Source organism: Nothobranchius furzeri, chromosome 2 (genome assembly GCF_043380555.1).
Source record: "Nothobranchius furzeri strain GRZ-AD chromosome 2, NfurGRZ-RIMD1, whole genome shotgun sequence".
NCBI lineage: Eukaryota > Metazoa > Chordata > Actinopteri > Cyprinodontiformes > Nothobranchiidae > Nothobranchius > Nothobranchius furzeri.
In genome coordinates, this window is record NC_091742.1 from 88,416,467 (window position 1) to 88,435,714 (window position 19,248).

The 19,248-nt window shown below is 43.0% G+C and overlaps 2 protein-coding genes across 9 annotated transcripts in view; both read right to left on the minus strand.

Moving 5' to 3' along the window:
* LOC107395521 (zinc finger protein 652-B-like) overlaps window positions 1-3,287 on the minus strand; it is a 36,907-nt gene extending 33,620 nt beyond the window's left edge. For 7 of the 8 annotated variants that reach the window (XR_011519115.1, XR_011519116.1, XR_011519117.1 and 4 more), the window contains exons 1-2: window positions 2,271-3,287; window positions 1,968-2,174 (exon numbers count right to left, since the gene is read on the minus strand). Coding sequence is in view for 2 of the 8 variants with exons in the window: in XM_070548146.1 (XP_070404247.1) it covers window positions 1,968-1,977 (10 nt within the window). In the remaining 6 variants the exon portion in view is untranslated. The remainder of the gene's footprint in view (window positions 1-1,967; window positions 2,175-2,270) is intronic. The other variant, XM_070548147.1, reaches the window with a different exon arrangement.
* A 97-nt stretch (window positions 3,288-3,384) lies between these two features.
* Window positions 3,385-19,248, minus strand: part of LOC107395517 (zinc finger protein 91) — a 72,577-nt gene continuing 56,713 nt past the window's right edge. Inside the window, exon 25 of the mRNA XM_070542380.1 lies at window positions 3,385-6,423. The gene's annotated coding sequence lies outside the window, so the exon portion shown is untranslated. The remainder of the gene's footprint in view (window positions 6,424-19,248) is intronic.

Sequence of the window (19,248 nt, forward strand, 5' to 3'; positions counted from 1 at the left end):
GGGGGGGACGGGTGGGACATGTCCCCCCCACTTTTTCAAAAGGCAGTTTCGGTCCCCTTCACTTTTTTCCATCCAAAAACAATATTACGCTCCATTAAATGAATTTGGTTGAGCACTAGGACCGAAACGGAAACCGGTTTCCTATTAGACCCACCCAAAAGCTAATCTATTGGCTCTGCTGATACTTGCTAACGTATTATTGGCTGTTGCTGCTGTCACTCAAGTTGTAAACAGTCAGAACGTGCTCACGTTGTTTTGCTAGTTTGGAGCCGCTAGGGAACACCGGTACTGAGTCACATCGTCAACTAGACGCTGTCTAATATCAGAGCTCAGCTCAGCTTCCATTACATAACATTTGAATAAGTGTTCATTTGTGAGTCTTTGGTAGTTAGGCACAGCCAGGAGGCAGCATGTCAAGAAAACGAAAAGTGGATATAAGACTTCTTTCAAAGTCAAAACGTAAGTTGGAACATGTGACACCCCTGCATTAAGCTCAGACTCACCTCCTCCTTCACACACATACTCAAAACTAACTTTTACAAACTCATCTCCTCCACATAACTGACTCCTCAGACAATTTATTCGTATTATTATAATTATTATTATTTATTATTATTATTACTATTATCATGATTATTATTACTAGTAGTAGTAGTAGTAGAAGTGTAACTTCAAAACTTTTATCATTTAACTTTATTGTAAACTTATCTATTGCAATGTATATGTTCACATTAAAAAGCTCTGAAAAAATGAACAGTATCATCATCGTCAACAGATTTTTTTAAGTTTAATGTCAAAGATGTACACTTTTCATTAGATTTATCTTATTTTTTCCATTTATTTTTTGTGTGTTGAAATGCAACAACTGTTTAAACACGTTTAAGGGAAAAAACATATTTAATATGTTTTTATACACTCAAATTGGTAATGAATAATTTATACATTATATTAATAATAATTGTGAATCATACTAGAACCATCCTGTAAATATTTCTGTTTGTTCCATTCCAAAATCTCCCACTGTTTATAGTTCATGCATCTTTTTTTCAGGTGACCGACAGAGATGCAGGAGGAGAGACCGGTGAAGGTACAGCAGGAGAGGCTGTAGGAGATGGAGGACGAGAGCCTGGAGGAGATGGAGCAGAGGCTGGAGGCTCACAGGTGAGGTTGAAATAATGAAGATACGATAGACATAAAATTGATCATTGTGACAAATGTTAGGGTGATGATCATGTGTAAAACATTAGTTCAGCATGTCCTCTAACACAGCAAATGAACAAACGGCCAGATCTCAGGAGGGACCGTTTATGTATAAATACTTTTTATACTTTTGACTATAGGCCTGGGAAAGTAACAAATTTTGCTGGATGATATTTTGTCCAACAAATTGTTGATGATAAATGATATCATTGTCAACATTATCTAGACCAAAATAACCACTAATATAATGTTAATATATCATAATAATGCAAGTACACCCTTTAAAATGCAACAAATAAACCTTCATTTAACATTGAAATGTCCAGAACCAGAACTTCTAAATGAATAAAAATAACAAACAAAAATTAAATAAAAAAAAGAATCTCACTCCCTGTTAGAAAATGTTGCACCAAAAACAATAAAAAAAGACCCAAAACAATAAATACAATGGCCTATCCATTGTCAACAGCCAAAACTGCACTTCAATAATGATAATAAATATTAATGATAATAGAGTTGTACATTTTTTAACTTTGATATATATATATATTGAGGATGGAAAAATTATTGAGATGGGCATGTGACGTGTCAAAGGGTCTTTACATAACACCCCCACCCCAAATCCGCACAAGCCTGCTGTGTCCCCCCCACTTCTGAAATCAAAATTTCGTCCCTGCAGGGACGAATGGGAAATCAACCCTACCACTTCGTCACAACCATTCATAATACCCCTAAGTACACACACACACACACTAGTAGTTGTGTACCTGTATCCATGTTGTCCAGATCCAGATGATGACTCAGTCCCAGATCCTGAAGTGGTAGCAGGTCTGCTTTAGCCGTGTTTAGCTAACAGCTGCAATAGAAACAAAGCAGCTGATGAAGTTCTGAGGCTTTTCCGTCGGAGAGTGTGAGCAGGATGGATCAGAGAGTGAGCAGCGATCCTGCTGTCTGATAGAGGGAACCTCTTCAATCTGATGAAAGCAGCAAAACGAGCGCGTTTCTCAGAGAGGCCAAAGGAACAGCAGCAGATCCAGAGGGCAGGAAGTCTAGAAAAAAGCTTTTCTTACCCACAACCTGATTCTGGAGCTCCGATTTTGACGAAGACCGCATAATATCTTCTGTGTGTCTGAAAAGAACTCTAAGTTGTTGAGAAGTATGTTTCCACCGCCTGGTGATGGTTTACAGCGCTGCTGCTGCTAGATTATTGGTAGCTTCTGCAGGAACTTCTTTCTGCTTTGTGGCGGTTGGTGATCATTACCGCCACCTACCGGTCTGGAGGTGGTAAAGCACATCTGTCGCCGGAGTGAATGGGCGGGGCTTAGAGGACTATCTGGCTTGGCACTCCAGTGGATTATGTTTTACCTGTCAGGGAGGAGTTTCGTTGCAAAAATAAGGGATTGTTCATCTCACACGGCTGATTTGCCTTTGGGGAGTTGGGAATTGTCACTAAAAAAGAAAATACCAGCCAATTTAATAAAGCTCCATTTATTCATATTTTTATATTACATATGTTATGTATATATTACAAGTAATAGTGCTGCTGGAATTCATAATTGTGTCCTTCTCAGCAACAGCACTGCAGGTGCTCTCCATGTCCAAAATGTGTGTAAGCCAGGTCCTTAGTCAACAAAATGTGTGTAAGCCAGGTCCTTAGTCAACAAAATGTGTGTAAGCCAGGTCCTTAGTCAACAAAATGTGTGTAAGCCAGGTCCTTAGTCAACTTAAAGTTGCACAGATTTTTCCGCTACGTTTTCTTTTATTGATCCCAAAGTTTGCATGGAAAGTTGCTTACGCAGTTTTCTGACCCCATTTTGTGCGTAAGCAAGCTTGATAAATGAGGCCCCTGGTCATTACAGGGTCAATGCTAGTTGCTGCTGCTGACTGAAGCATCTTAAAACCGATGCTCATCCATGGCCCGAGAACACTTGACTGGTCTGTCCTAAGTTCAGCTGACAACATTGATGACTTTGCTTCCAGCAAACGGAGATGTGTGTATCTGCAAAAGGGTTCTTCTATTGTTGAATGAGGCTGTTAATTTAATTGATGCCTATGAAGTTGTAAACCTAAATGACACTAACCCCCCCCCCCCCCCCCCCCCCCACACACACACACACACTTATGCCTCTGCTTGTTTTGTGATTCTGTTGACTCAGAAGACATCTAATGGTGCTGGTCACAAAGTTAGAATGAAAAAAGTTATTTATTTCAGAAATTCCATTCAGAAAGTTAAACTTGTATACTAGATGCATCCATTGAACACAGACTGATATATCTGAAATATTCACTTCTTTAATTTTTCATGATTCAAACAAGTAATGAAAATCCTAAATTCCGTGTTACGACCCGACATGTGTTGTTAAATGTGAAGGAGGGGGTAACGTAAGAAACATGATAGTGGGTTTAACTTTCATGAAAAAAGGTTCTAAAAACAAGCGAGCAAGCAAACAGATGGAGGGCATTATAAAAATAATGTCAAACAAAAAACTCTCAAAAAACAAACTTAACAATTAAAACACCTGGTTAAAACGTCGTTATAAGTTTTACCAAAAATGAAGGTGTTTTAAAATCCACAATGTCGATAAAAGTCTAAAAACCAGAACAGAGTTAACCTTTAAAATACTCATCAGTCAACTAAGTTGACATCAACTAAAGTTCCCTTAGGATCATCTCAGAGCTTTAACCGTCCTGCTAAAACTCATCAAAAACAAAGGGGTTCAAACCAACGTCTGGTGCCTGGAGGACAGCAGAAGCCCTGCACCGCTGCCTCCCAGACTGCTGAAGGCACAGCCTCTTTATCCCAGGTCTAGGTCATCAGAAAGATTCAGCTCAGCTGTGCTCCTCAGCAGCCTGGAGGAGAGGCAGTGTCTGGCTGATCACCGGGGCTGGGCGATCCTGGCTCCTGCATCTGAAGAGGCCAGTCTGGTGGCCAGAACATTCAGTATCTCAAAATATTAGAATATTAATAATGACCAATGTGTAAAATGGGATTTTAGCAATTTTGGGCAACTGAAAAGTATGGACATGAAAAGTATGAGCATGTGTAGCTCTCAGTACTTAGTTGGGGGAGTGTTACGGTTTGACAGCCGTTTCCAGTATATTCTAATAAATAGCATACTTGCCCATTTCAAATGAATTAAAGCACGACGGCAAATCGGATCCAGTGGGAACAAAAAGTTACTTTTCGCTCCCTGTTCTCAAGTCCGGCGTGATGTATCACGTGACTTTCCTAGGGGCGTTGGGTGGTGTAGTAATTCCTGTGTGCCCATTTGACTCCCCAAACCGTGGCGCTTCTGCAGCCCAGGCTTAAAGATACGAAAGCATGGACGAGCTTCTCTGCATCAGCCCAGCTTACCGCGGCTTTCCACTGGAGCCGTCAGCAGCACGTTACTGCAGCAGCACGTCATAGCTGCTGATAGGAACCGCTGTGGTCAACAGAACCTTTTCCACCGGAGCCGTCAGCAGCGCGAGTCGGCCGCGTCTCAGGAGCAGCATGTCGCGGCCTTTACGCGCCGGTTCTATTTTCTACGCGCGACGCCTCTGAAACGGGTCAAGTTCGACATTTTTGGGGAAGAAAAGACAGGAAATCGGACGCGGAAATGGAGAGAAGCTCCCGAGATTTTCAGAATAAAGAACGTACTGCCTTCCGGTTGCTTTACTTTTAAAATAAGTTACTAAATGTGCGGCCCCGCGAGAAGTTATCACCTAGCTAGCGGTCTCCTTTGTTTTTCAGGTCCGTATTGGTGATTTTAAAACGGACAGAACATAAAACACAAACCTTTTGGAGCCATGTTGTAGTTTTCTCCTGCTTGTTGTTGTGTTTACTGACGAAGTCACTCGTGTGACTTCGTGCTCTGTCGGTGACAGCTGCTCCCCTGCTGCTTCGCGTCTCGTGGGAAGGGCCAAGCAGCAGCTTACGCGAGCAAGACGTGCTGCTGCAGTAACGTGCTGCTGACGGCTCCGGTGGAAAGCCGGGGTTAGCATTGGACGTAGTTTGAAATATGTGGCTCTCTGGCCTGAAACAGCTGGCTTATGGACCTAATGTAGCTCTGATCTAGGGTAGAGGACTGCCACCAGGAGTACAAAACTGACATCTTGGATGTAAAGACTACAAGGGTCCTTTAGATACTCTTGTTAACTTAATTTTTTTGTGTTTTATGGAGACTCTCATGTGTTTGTTTAAATTGGACTTCCGACTAAATCTCTTTCCACAAAGCTCACAAGCAAAAGGCTTCTGTCCTGTGTGGATACTGACGTGAGTCTTTAAGTGGGATCTTTTGTAAAACCTTTTTCCACAGTGGCCACAAACAAAAGGCTTATGTCCTGTGTGGACACTCATGTGACAGGTTAAATATTCCTTTCTTCTAAATCTTATTCCACAGTGCACACAAGCAAAAGGTTTATGTTCTGTGTGGACACTCATGTGACGGGTTAAATATGCCTTCTCACGAAACCTTTGTCCACAGAGCTCACAAGCGAAACGCTTCTGTCCTGAGTGGGTTCTCATATGTAGGTTTAAACCCGTCTTTTTTGTAACTCTTTTCCCACAGATCTCACAAACAAAACGTTTCAGTCCTGTGTGGACGGTCTCATGACTTTCTAAATATGATTTACAAACAAATCGTTTTCCACAGTAATCACAAATGTATATTTTTCGTTTCCTGCGTGAATCTGCAGGCTGCTCCCCTCCTTCACATTTATTATTAACCAAACAGTCTGAAGAACTTATTTCTGAATGACCCATCACCCTCAAATGTATCTTGAGAGACCACTTTTGGACAAATTGTTTACCACACTCTGGGCAGCTAAAGATTGAGTCATTGACTCTTTCTCCAGATTCAGGCCAGAAGTCTGACAGCTCAGAGTCAGATGTCTGTTCATGAGGGTTTAGATCTGAATTCCTGCTATTTTCTGCTTCTCCACCTGTTTCTGCTGTCCTCTGGTCATCTGAGCTGCTGGTTGGAACATCTCTGTCTTCTATTTGCTGATGATGAAGCTGTGATAACACAGGTTTCCCTGCATCATCCTCACTCTTTATAGAAACTGCAGTGAATGGAAACCTGACGGTGACAGACTCCTGTTCCAAATGGAGCTGCTCTCTCTCCAGACTGGTGCAGAGTTCCTCCTCTTCCTCCTTTATGTGGAGGTGCTCTGGGTTCTGCTGGTCTACATCAACACTCTGTTCTTCAGGATCTTCTTTAACCAGTGCCATATTTAGGACAACTGTGGAAAACACAGAAACATGTGAATGGATAACAGTTCTATATTTGCTTTAAGTTGGTGAAATCTGAACCGACTCAGAAAACATGAAATAACCTTTTAACTGAGAAACATTTGCTCGTCAGGTCAGTATAGAGAAAAAAAGAAAATTTTAAATGCAGGCTTAGTACAATTCATCAGGTTTTACTAACATTTTGACAACCCTAAATATTGATATAATGTTTTAATTTCACAAAATTGTAGCCTAGTGAACTAGACCAAATTCTTGCTTTGCAAAGAATGGTCTAGGCATGCTCCATTGGAACCTCAGCAGCTCCTACCAGGACTCTGGCTAGCCAATCACAGCTCTCTAGAGGGGTTTCAAACACATAAAGAGCTGTGATTGGTCCATAATGGTGGGCCAATCATAGTGCTCTATGTGCTTAGTGAACAAATCAGAGCTTTATCCGCTTTGTGGGCCAATCAGGGCACTCTATATGCCTGGTGGGTGGGATGATACAACAGAGTGAAACAAGAGTATGTCACATTCATTGTCCAGTAGCATGCGGAGAAATTTTCCTTTAATAAATCATGTGTACGATGATAATAAAATACAGGGAACATTTTTAGGCAAATAAAGTTTTCATTAGGAAACTCAAAATGGTTTAAAAATGGTTAACAAGCTCACATTTTTTTTCTATTGGAAATCTATAAAGCTGTGTAAAAAAAATTCCAAACGGCGCTCTTTTTTTCGGTCTGCCATCACGCAGCCACAACTGTGCTCTTTGCTGTTCTGTGCTTGTCTCGTGCTGGCGCACCGTTTTACTTTTATTTTTATGTAATGGCGGACTGCCCCGTTGACTGACATATGTGGCGTTCCAATCACAGTGCTTTAATAGATTTTTGGGCCAATATCAGCCAGGTAAACTACAAATCAAGATGGCTGCCATTCTGTAGTGGTCCAATCATGCTATATAGATTTCATGGGCCAATCGCAACACTAAGTAGGCGGGATGTTATTATAAGAAAAAAAACGTGACTAGTCGACGGTCAGCCGCTCGTTTGAAACGGCTTTGGCATCAAGTTTGGACTACTATGACTTTAGCTTTTGTTTGAGTCAAGATCAGATAGAAGTACTAACGTTTATTTAGGAAAAGGATGTGTTTTGCATCTTCTTTGATGGAGTTTGGTGGACTGCCTCGTTGACCGACATCAGTAGCGGTGAGTACGTCATGGCTTGCCAGGCTAGAAGAAACTGAATCGATACCATCACGCAGGTATCTAGTAAATACTCAATACCAATGTTAGATCGATACTAATCGATATTTTAGATCGATCCGCCCAGCCCTAGTAAATAGCCCATATTTGAATAGCGCCTTCTGTTCTACAACCCCCCAAGACGCTTCACAAACCAGGACTTCTTTTGAGCGGAGAAGAGAGCAGCAGATTGCTTATATTTCATGCGCTCCGCAGGCAGCTGCATCCATGGTCACAGTAACATTCTCAAAGAGGCACCATCAAAAAATGTAATTAATTCACGGCTGTTAATGTTCGCTCATATTGTCTATGTCCATGGTTATTGGCAGGCATCCTAGTTTTTAGTCTTTTCAATGTCAGGCGTAGAATTAAAAAAAATTTGTTCAATCCATTATTTGAGCTACCAGATTTCAAACTTGGGATTTTCAAAAGGATATTGTCCACCTATTTAAATGCAATAATGTTTTCCACAGGACTGCAGTGCTGTTGGCTTTCATAAGGCCACAGAATTAATATAAATAACCAAGTTGTGCACGGTTATGCTGTTAGGTTTAAAAACCAGGAATATCACCTGTTATTAGGGACCAGGGATCTGAGAAAATAATCCTGACACTGATTTTGAAACATTCATCTTAAACGGTCAACTGCTATGCTCATGGCACATTGGCTGGTCTTTCAAACGATCACCACATGCTACTGAACAACAAGCAATGTGACATACTCACCGCAACAGATGTCGGTATGAGGCGGTCCGCATTTGAAGGCGAATATACATAATTTTTCAAAAAAAAAAAAAACTTAAATACATCTATCTCCTCCTGATTCTAATAAAGCCCAAGTCCAAATGGTCCAAAATTGATGTAAAAGCCGTTTCCAATGAGCTGTCACCATCTTGTTCCACTCTGTTGCATCATCCTGCCCACTAGACAAATAAGAGGGCCCTGATTGGCCCACAATGCGGAAAAAGCCCTGTGATTGGTTCACAAAGAAGATACAGCACTACTAGGATTGGCCCAACATTATGGACTAATCACAGCTATTTATGTGCTTGAAACCCCTCTAGAGAGCTGTGATTGGCTAGCCAGGCTGCTGCTAGGGGCTGCAGAGGTTCCAATGGAGCGTTCACTAGACCAAACTTGGCAAAGCAAGAATTTGGTCTAGTTCACTAGGGAGCCTAAAGTCTGAGTCATGCTTCTGCATCTGCAGTGCGGAGACATGCAACGGCATTATCAGTCTTTGCGAACCTGCTGGAGAGCCCCTGCAAGGACGGACGGAGTCAAGCTCTCTTTTCTAAACATCCATCGAGACGGAGAATGCAAGCTTGTGATTAGTCAGGGCTAGAGCTGAAATAAACAATTTTTAAAATGATTATTTTATCGAATAGTCGACTATTCTAATGACTATTTAGACAATTAATCTAACGATTATTCTTTCATTGCACAATTAATAAAAACCAGAAAATCTCAAATTCCTCAAAAAAATAGATAAACTGGTACTATAAGAGAATAAACACTACAAGCTTTCCATTTTGTATAACTGCATTAATTGTGTTGCAGTTGGTTATGTTCTGGTGACATGTAGAACTTGGGAGTGCAGGCTGCTGCCTTAAGGTTGGTTTATGCTTGACGCGCCTGCGAGGTCCGCACGGCTCCGCGTGGCGAAATTGCGTCATTTTAACAACCACGCCCCTCCACCGCGTCCCCGCACGGCCCAAAATTTCCGCAATGCGCACCTAGGAAAATTTCTAACCACGCGGACGGTCGGACGCGGAAAAACATGGCGGACCGGCAAGAACTAGTATGGCAGAGGTTCGTAAATACAGGCATTAGTATGATTCAGCTCTCAGAGATCACCGTGATCAACATGTTAATAATTCTTGGAGAGAAATAGCTCACACTGTCGGAAAAGATGAGGACGCTGTTAAAAATGCTGAAATGCCATGTTGTAAACAACAGTAATTTCTACTTCTACTATGGTGTAGTGTTGGAAGCATGCTGTAGAGCTCCATGCTGCCCCCTACAGTTTGGGAGAATATTGGCTCACCGCAGAGACGAGCCGCACGAACCATAAACGCTGCGAGTTGTGAAGCGTGTTCCATCCGCGAGCCGCATCACCAAGCGGAAAGTGAATGCGTCAAGCATAAACCAAGCTTAAGAGGTGGTTGGAGACAGTGTCTCCATGCTGCTTTGTTTTGGTCACTTATGTGCGTGAGGCGAGTGGTGTTACGACGCTTCCTGGGGAGTTTAGCTCGTGTGCAAAAAGGAAAGAACAATAACATGGAATTTAAAAGTTAAAATGATGATCAGGTTTATTTACAACAAAAAACCATACATTCCATCCACAGGTTGGAAATAATAAAATTATTTCTGCTTGTGGGGAACAACACAAAAATACAAATAACTAGGGATGTCCCACTGGGTAAAGATTACTGGGTTCTGGACCAAAATAAGGATAAGTATCAAACTCTAAACTGGGTGGTTAAACCAAACTCAATGTGATATTTTAAACTAGACTGAAAACCCACAACACTATAAAAGTAATAAAAGGGAGATCTAAGCGACAAAAAAGATGAACATAACTGCTTATCCAAACACAATAAACTTTTAGCGAAAATGCTAACAGTAGCTTTACCAACGTTAAGTTCAAGTTACCAAGTTTAAATAAACCAAAAACACCCAGGAAACAGACCAGCACGGAGGAGAGACTGCTACCACAAAAACAGCTCCCCTAATGTCTAAAAGAAGCTCCTTATGAAGGGAGAAACGCTCCCGGTGATTTTCTACATCTGCAGTAGAGACGAAGCAGCGCATTTGAACCCGGAAGTTGTTGTCCGTTGCCGAGAGATGAAAGCGGTCAAAACAGGAAAGGAACCTAGTAGCGGACGGACGTTGTTCCGGGTCTTCGGTATTTGATGGAGATGTTAGTGAAGGCGGAGAAGAGGGCGAACTAGAGGAAAAACAGGCAGATTCCTCCTCTATTTACAAACTCCTGGGGATGCAACAAGTGGGCGTGGTGCGTCGACTACCGGATCTGACGTCGACAAATTTTTAGAACTGAGCTGTCAACGTCATCAACGCTTCGCTACAGCTCTAGTCAGGGCACCGCTGCCAGTGGGACATCCCTAGTTATTTGTACTTTTGTTTTATGTTTTTATGTCAAAAACATAAAGAGAGCCGAAGATAACTAGTGGCAGACGCGGAGAAGCTTGAAGAATACCTAGCGAAAAAACTCAAAATATGAACGTTAAAATCCCCCGTAACTGGAAATGTGAAATGATGCGCAGCAAGCGTTTTATTTGTGGACGGAAATGACAGGAAACGTGGGTTTGGAGGTGGCGAGCGCATGAAGCGGTGGAGGAGAATGAGAGACAAATTTGTTTGTGTTAAAAAGTCTCTTATATACAAAACACACAATATAAACACACCATCTTGGATGGGATACAAGACAGGATACAACAGAACAGCGCTATAACCTCTGTTGTCCTGGCGGGGAATTGCTTTGCAACACTCCCCAGGAGACGCAGAAGTATGAGGGCAAAATGTCTCCGTCCGTGCGTGTCTCTCTCTTTTGGAGCTGACGGAGAAGTATGACTCAGGCTTTAGTCACTTCTGCATCATGGGTTCCAGGAAGAACAAAAAAATGAATGCAAGTCAATGGGGCTAAAAATGCTATTTTCTAATTCCGCTTGTTTTGTACCATGGATTTCCCATATGATGTCCATGAATTTAAAGACACATTTTGATACCAAGAACGGACTTATTTTCAAACAGGGGGAAACGCTGTTTTGGGTGTTGTGTGAAAAGTAAGTCCAGGACTACAAATGCGTTCCACAAAATTGACGTCATCGAACCAGACACAGAGAAAACTGAGGGAAAATGGCTGTAAATTCAGCAAACCCCCCACAGGAGGAAAGAACCACCATAAAACTAGTCATTTGATAAGTAGCAGCTACTTTGGGGAGCTTATGTGGTGACATCCCATATGCGACTTGCCGATTTCTTTCTTTTTTTATTTTTTACAAAGAAATATGCTTTTATTTTTAAGTTTGATTAACCTTTTTTTTTCAAACTTTATTTAACCAAAAGTCATTAGCATTTGAACAAATAAACATACAAATATAATACACGGGTAATTGAAAACATTAGTATGTACAGTGGAAAAAGTTCAATGAAACAGGTACAAATGTGTTATGTATCAGTCCACAGAGTCCAGGGAAAAGATGCACGAAGCAGAAAAAAATGTTTGGGCTATAGGGCTGGTCATGGTCTTTAAGGATTTGGTATACTGATCAAAATTATTCTTAAAATTATTGAAGGACGGAACACGCTTTTGTTTCGTTTTTTTCTATGAATACACTTTTTGGCCAGACAGATCATATTAATACAAAGTTCTTCATTTGTATCTTTTAAAGATAAACCAAAAGTTATATGGTCTCTTGACAGAGAAGGTGGCGATGATGTAATCTTGCTTGTCAACCAAGCTTGGAGTGGTAACCAAAAGTTACGAACCATGGTACAATTAAAAAAAAAAAAAAAGGTGGTCAGTTGTTTCTACATCCAAATCACAAAAAGTGCAGACATTATCATTAATGTTAAAGCGATTCCTCAGTAATTCTTTGGAAGGGTATATGTTATTCATAAGTGTGTTTCATTTGCTTTAGGGGCTATAGGAAATGATATAAATGTTGTTCTTGCCTTAGTAATAAACTATCAAAATTATTTAAAATATTGTTTTTATTTTGTCTTTCCGGGAATAGCCAATAAGTTAAACATTTTCTGATTTAAAAAAATATTACATTGTTTAATCAAACAAATTATTATTTTGGATTGAAATATTAGGTAAGAGTGGTTGAATCTTCTGATATTTTACTATATTTTGTGTAAGAAAAATAAATGCAGGGGGGAGAGCATTATGCACTTGTAAAAATTCCCAATAGGGTGGATTGAAATTAAATTATGTGCAAAAATGTTGATAACCGAGTAGATTTCCTTCATTATCCATTAGATGAGTTATGGACAACATGCCTCTATTAAACCATTCTCTAAAAAAATAAAGATTTATTGCTGCGCAGAACATATCAGGTGTTCTAGACTATTGTAGAGTGCAGTGAAAAATTGTGTATATTAGTTTCCAATATAATAAGATTTGTTTATGGAAGTCTGACAGTGTTACGGGGAGTTTGTTAATCTCAAAGTCTGAGATGAGTAGTATGTTCAAACCACCAAGCTGATTGAATAGGAAATTGGGGATACAATACCAAAATGAACTATGGTGTTTGATCCAGGATTTTAACCAATTTATTTAGAAGGTTCCATTTAGGCAGTCTAGATCAATAACTTTAACCCTCAGGATTCATTAGGGACGTTTTTGTCCATTTGGGCAGTTTTTTGTTTTTCCTTTTCACGCCATTTCACCACTGTTTGTGCATTTGTTTCAAAATTTTGTCGCAAAACTTCTCTCTGGACAAATTTTGAAATTTAATTTGGAATTTTTAAAATAGACCAAGGGAACACTATGAAAAAAAAACACTATAAACTTGAGACTTTAGAGAACAAAAATGTCCGCTTGTAAAAGTGGCTATAAAAAATGTATGCATTACTTTTTTTTATTATTTTTTTTTCATAGATCTGTTGAACAACTTCAGCCCTGCTCAAACATAAAAAAATATATATTATTTTGAAGCTTTTAACCCTTGAAATGCCAGTTTGAATACTCAAAGTCTCTCGTCTCTCGTCTCGTCTTCCTCCGCTTATCCGGGTCGCGGGGGCAGCATCCCAACTAGGGAGCTCCAGGCCGTCCTCTCCCCGGCCTTGTCCACCAGCTCCTCCGGCAGGACCCCAAGGCGTTCCCGGACCAGATTGGAGATGTAACCTCTCCAACGTGTCCTGGGTCGACCCGGGGGCCTTCTGCCGGCAGGACATGCCCGAAACACCTCCCCGGGGAGGCGTCCAGGAGGCATCCTGACCAGATGCCCAAACCACCTCAACTGGCTCCTTTCGATCCGGAGGAGCAGCGGTTCTACTCCGAGTCCCTCCCGAATGTCTGAGCTCCTCACCCTATCTCTAAGGCTGAGCCCGGCCACCCTACGGAGGAAACTCATTTCGGCCGCTTGTATCCGCGATCTCGTTCTTTCGGTCATTACCCAAAGCTCATGACCATAGGTGAGGATTGGGACGTAGATCGACCGGTAAATCGAGAGCCTGGCTTTCTGGCTCAGCTCCCTCTTCCCCACGACAGATCGGCTCAGCATCCGCATCACTGCAGACGCCGAACCAATCCGCCTGTCGATCTCCCGATCCCTCCTACCCTCACTCGTGAACAAGACCCCGAGATACTTAAACTCCTCCACTTGAGGTAGGACCTCTCCCCCGACCCGGAGGTGGCAAGCCACCCTTTTCCGGTCGAGAACCATGGTCTCAGATTTGGAGGTGCTGATCCTCATCCCAGCCGCTTCACATTCGGCCGCGAACCTACCCAGCAAGAGCTGAAGGTCAGAGCTGGATGAAGCTAGGAGGACCACATCATCCGCAAAAAGCAGAGACGAGATTCTCCTGCCACCAAACTCGACACACTCCACACCACGGCTGCGTCTAGAAATTCTGTCCATAAAAGTGATGAACAGAACCGGTGACGAAGGGCAGCCCTGGCGGAGTCCAACCCTCACTGGGAACAGGTCCGACTTACTACCGGCTATGCGGACCAAACTCACGCTCCTCTGGTAAAGGGACTGAATGGCCCTTAACAGAAAGCCACCCACCCCATACTCCTGGAGCGTCCCCCACAGGGTGCCCCTGGGGACACGGTCATAAGCCTTCTCCAAATCCACAAAACACATGTGGATTGGTTGGGCAAACTCCCATGCCCCCTCCATCACCCTTGCAAGGGTATAGAGCTGGTCCACAGTTCCACGGCCAGGACGAAAACCACATTGCTCCTCCTCTATCTGAGATTCAACTATCGATCGGACCCTCCTCTCCAGTACCTTGGAGTAGACCTTTCCAGGGAGGCTGAGGAGTGTGATCCCCCTATAGTTGGAACACACCCTCAGGTCACCCTTCTTAAAGATGGGGACCACCACCCCGGTCTGCCACTCCCTAGGAACTGCCCCCGATGACCACGCAATGTTGTAGAGACGTGTCAACCATGACAGCCCTACAACATCCATAGCCTTGAGATACCCAGGACGAACCTCATCCGCCCCCGGGGCTCCGCCGCTGTGTAGTTGTTTGACTACCTCAGCAACTTCTGCCCCCGAGATCGGACAGTCCATCCCCAGGCCTCCCAGCTCTGGTTCCTCCTCGGAATGCGCATTGGTGGGATTGAGGAGCTCCTCAAAGTATTCCTTCCACCGTCCGACTATAGCCTCAGTTGACGTCAGCAGCTCCCCATCCCCACTGTAAACAGTGTGAGCGAGTTGCTGCCTTCCTCTCCTGAAGCGCCGGACAGTTTGCCAGAACCTCTTTGGAGCCGATCGATAGTCTTTCTCCATGGCCTCACCAAACTCCTCCCACGCCCGAGATTTTGCCTCGGCAACTGCCACTGCTGCACCCCGCTTGGCTATCCGGAACCTGTCTGCTGCCTCCGGAGACCCACAGACCAGCCACGCCCTGTAGGCCTCCTTCTTCAGCCTGACGGCTCCCCGAACCTCTGGTGTCCACCAGCGGGTACGGGGGTTGCCACCACGACTGGCACCGGCCACCTTACGGCCACAGCTAGCAACAGCCGCCTCGACAATCGCAGAGTGGAACAAGGCCCACTCGGACTCAATGTCCCCCACTGCTCTCGGGACGTGGTCAAAGCTCTGCCGGAGGTGGGAGTTGAAGACCGTCTTGACAGGTTCTTCTGCCAGGCATCCCAGCAGACCCTCACTATGCGTTTGGGTCTGCCAGGTCTACGCGGCATGTTCCCTTGCCATCTGATCCAACTCACCACCAGGTGGTGATCAGTTGACAGCTCCGCCCCTCTCTTCACTCGGGTGTCCAAAACATACGGCCGCAGGTCAGATGATACGACTACAAAATCTATCATCGACCTGTGACCTAGGCTGCCCTGGTACCAAGTGTCCTGGTGGGCATCCTTATGTTCGAACATGGTGTTCGTTATGGCCAAACTGCGGCTTGCACAGAAGTCCAATAACAAAACACCGCTCGAGTTCAGATTAGGTGGGCCGTTCCTCCCAATCACACCCCTCCAGGTCAAGCTGTCATTGCCCACGTGAGCATTGAAGTCCCCCAGCAGGACAATGGAGACCCCTGATGGAGCACTATCTAGCACTCGTCCCAGGGACTCCAAAAAGGGTGGGTACTCTGAACTGATATTTGGCCCATAAGCACAAACAACAGTCAGGACCCGTTCCCCGACCCGAAGGCGCAAGGAAGCTACCCTCTTGTCCCCCGGGGTAAACCCCAACACACAGGCAGAGTCTCGGAGCTAACAAAAAGCCAACCCCAGCCCTCCGCCTCTCACCCGGAGCAACTCCAGCAAAGTAGAGTGTCCAACCCCTCTCCAGGTCTCGGGTTCCAGAGCCAATGCAATGTGTCGAGGTGAGTCCGACTATATCTAGCCGGTACCGCTCAACCTCTGCCACAAGCTCCGGCTCCTTCCCCGCCAGCGAGGTGACGTTCCATGTCCCAAAAACTAGTTTTCTTGTCCGGGGATTGGACCGCCTTGGTCTGCCACCCGATTCGCATTGCACCGGACCCTTCATGTTCCTCCTGCGGGTGGTGGGTCCACAGTTGGACGAGCCCATGTATCCGGTTCGGGCTGGGCCCGGCCGGGCCCCATGGGCGAAAGCCCGGCCACCAGGCGCTCGCTCACGGGCCCCAACCCCAGGCCTGGCTCCAGGGTGGGACCCCGGTAACCCTCCGGGCCGGGTACTCCGACTCTTCATTTTAACCGCCATGAAAGATCCTTCGAAGTCATTAATGTAATTTATGAAGAAAAAAACACTAAAACTGAGTTATTTTCTAAAAAAAAAAAAAAAAAAGACTTTTTTGCCTGGGATGTTTAGTACAAATCAGCCTTGATTATGTTATGAAAAATCAAAAAATTTGAATTTTTGCATTTATAGTTTTTACATAGCAACAGATTTAAAATTTACTATACAACTGAGCCATTAGAGGACAAAAACGTCCACTTTTAAAATTGCTTTAAAAATGGTCCAGATTAATACTTTTTTCTGCTTTTTGGGTCTAAATCTTGTGATCAACTTCAGTTCAGATAAAAACAAAATTCAAATATTGAATATTTATCTAAATTTTAACCCTTTACATGCCAGTTTGATTATGTGATGCTAATTTTTTCATGAAAAAAGCTGACAAAAGACATATTTTACATAAAACATATTTTGAATAACTGAAATATATATTTTTAAATCTGTCTTGGTTATGTCAAGAGTCTGGCAAAATATCACATTTTATGCTTTTTTAGTTTTTGTGTAGCAGCAGATTTTAAATTTACCACCCTCTTGTGCATGTTATGGACAAAAACGTCCCATTGACTTCAGTGCAAACCAGTTTTTGATCCTGTATCATCTGCAATAAATGATCATGCTTTCTGTGATGTTATGGTTTAATTTTGGACAAAAGTAGTCAAATTTATGATTTTTACTGTTCACCCCCAAATTTAGTCATTTCTCCATATGACTTTCAGGCTGTCCACCCTGGGAGTGAGGAGCAAAAAGAGGGACATCTTCTGTCATGTGCACCGTGTACACTACCGTCAGGTTTGTGGGTGTTGAACAACCCCTCTGTGATTGCAGTTCATATTGTGTGTAAAATGGCATTTGAGGCATGCTGACTCGGGACCAAAATTTCTGTTTATATTTAATAAATGGATAAAATAAGACTCTGAATTAACTAATTATGACTTTCATCCTCATGCTAACATTTATTTCCTTTCAGATATCAGCAAGTGCAAGGATGACCCACCTACTCAGCCTCATTTGAGGACATTTCCAGTGATATTAATAGGAGACAGAAGACGCAGCTTTCAGCCAAGCTGGTATGAAAGTCATCCTTGGGTTGAATATTCTGTTACTATGGACTCTACTTATTGTCATGCATGCAGACATTTTAGCCCACCCAGTAGCGCAGGAAGTGTGTTTGACTCACCATGTGGATTTAGGAACTGGAAAAAAGCAACTGAGAGAGGAGGTTTTTTTTTTTGGTACATGCAAAGTCTGAAAGGCAAAAATTGAAACTGTCTGAAAATTGTCTGAAATTGTATTGTGCACATATTTAATATGTTTGAATGTTTATTTTTCATACGTACAGTACATGTAATCTTCAAATAAAGTCACAAACTATAATAATCAACTAGAATAATTTTTTGCTCAAGTCTCATGTTGCGGTGAAGCATTCAGAATTGTTATCCGAGTACCATAAAAACATGCCAGTTTTACTTTCACAAGTAAACCATTACTGCATTCGCTGTAATGGTTTGCTTGTTAATTGTCTTCACTTATGAATTTATTTGAATCTTATTTTAGTAAAATACAGCTGTAAAAGATCATAGATGAAAAAAGTAAAGGAAATTTTTTGATAAATTTGATCCCCAAAATATAGTTAAGATAGATATGAAGAAGAGAACAAAAAAGTGAGCAGTTTCACAGTACTAGGAATTTCCTTTGGCAAAATTGTGCACAAGCACAAAATTAGTTGTATGGCGGAGACAAAAAAGAATTTTGATATTGCCCTAATTTTCCCCTTTTTTGTCTTGCGCCCCCATGAAAGAATACTGGCCTCACTGTGGCCCCCCTGGAAAATTTGGTCTAGAACCGCCCCTGGCTGTTCTCATAGTTACGGTATAGCAGCCACAGCCATTTGTGGCTACGGGCGCTCGGCCTCCCTCATAAATTTACGCGATTATGAACGCTAACGCGATATCTTCAGCCACCGTTACCCGCAAGCTACGTGTGGGGAAATCTGTCCGAATTAAACACCGGCTTTTAGCCACTGGCCCAGCTGCGTCCGTCTGCTCTCGTCTATTTCCAGGCGAGTTGCTGCTCATCTAGAACAAGGCCAATGCTACTAAGGAACAGCAGCAGATCCAGAGGGCAGGAAGTCTAGAGAAATGTTTTTCTGATCCATTACCTGATTCTGGAGCTCCGATTGTCACGAAGACCGCAGAATATCTTCTCTGGTTCTGGAAAGAACTCCACCAAGTTGTTGAGGAGGAGAAGAAAGTTTCCACAGCCTGGTGTTGGTTTACAGCGCTGCTGCTACAATCTGCTAGCGTCAGCCAGGAGCTTCTTCCCTCTGCTTTATGGTTGTTGATCGTTATAGCGCCGCCACCAGGTGGACCAGCACGTTCTTCAGTCACCAGAGTGAATGGGCGGGGCTAACCTCGTTTTTGAAAGAGCCCTCCGCTGGAGTTCAATTCAATTTAATTTTATTTATATAGCGCCAAATCACGACAAGAGTCGTCTCAAGGCACTTCACATAATAAACACTCAAATCCAGGTCAGTTCATTAAGTCAATCAGAAAAAATGTTTCCTATAAGGAACCCAGCAAGTTGCATCAGTGACTAGTGTCACTAGTGACTTTACAGCAGTCCTCATACTAAGCAAGCATTTAGCGACAGTGGAGAGG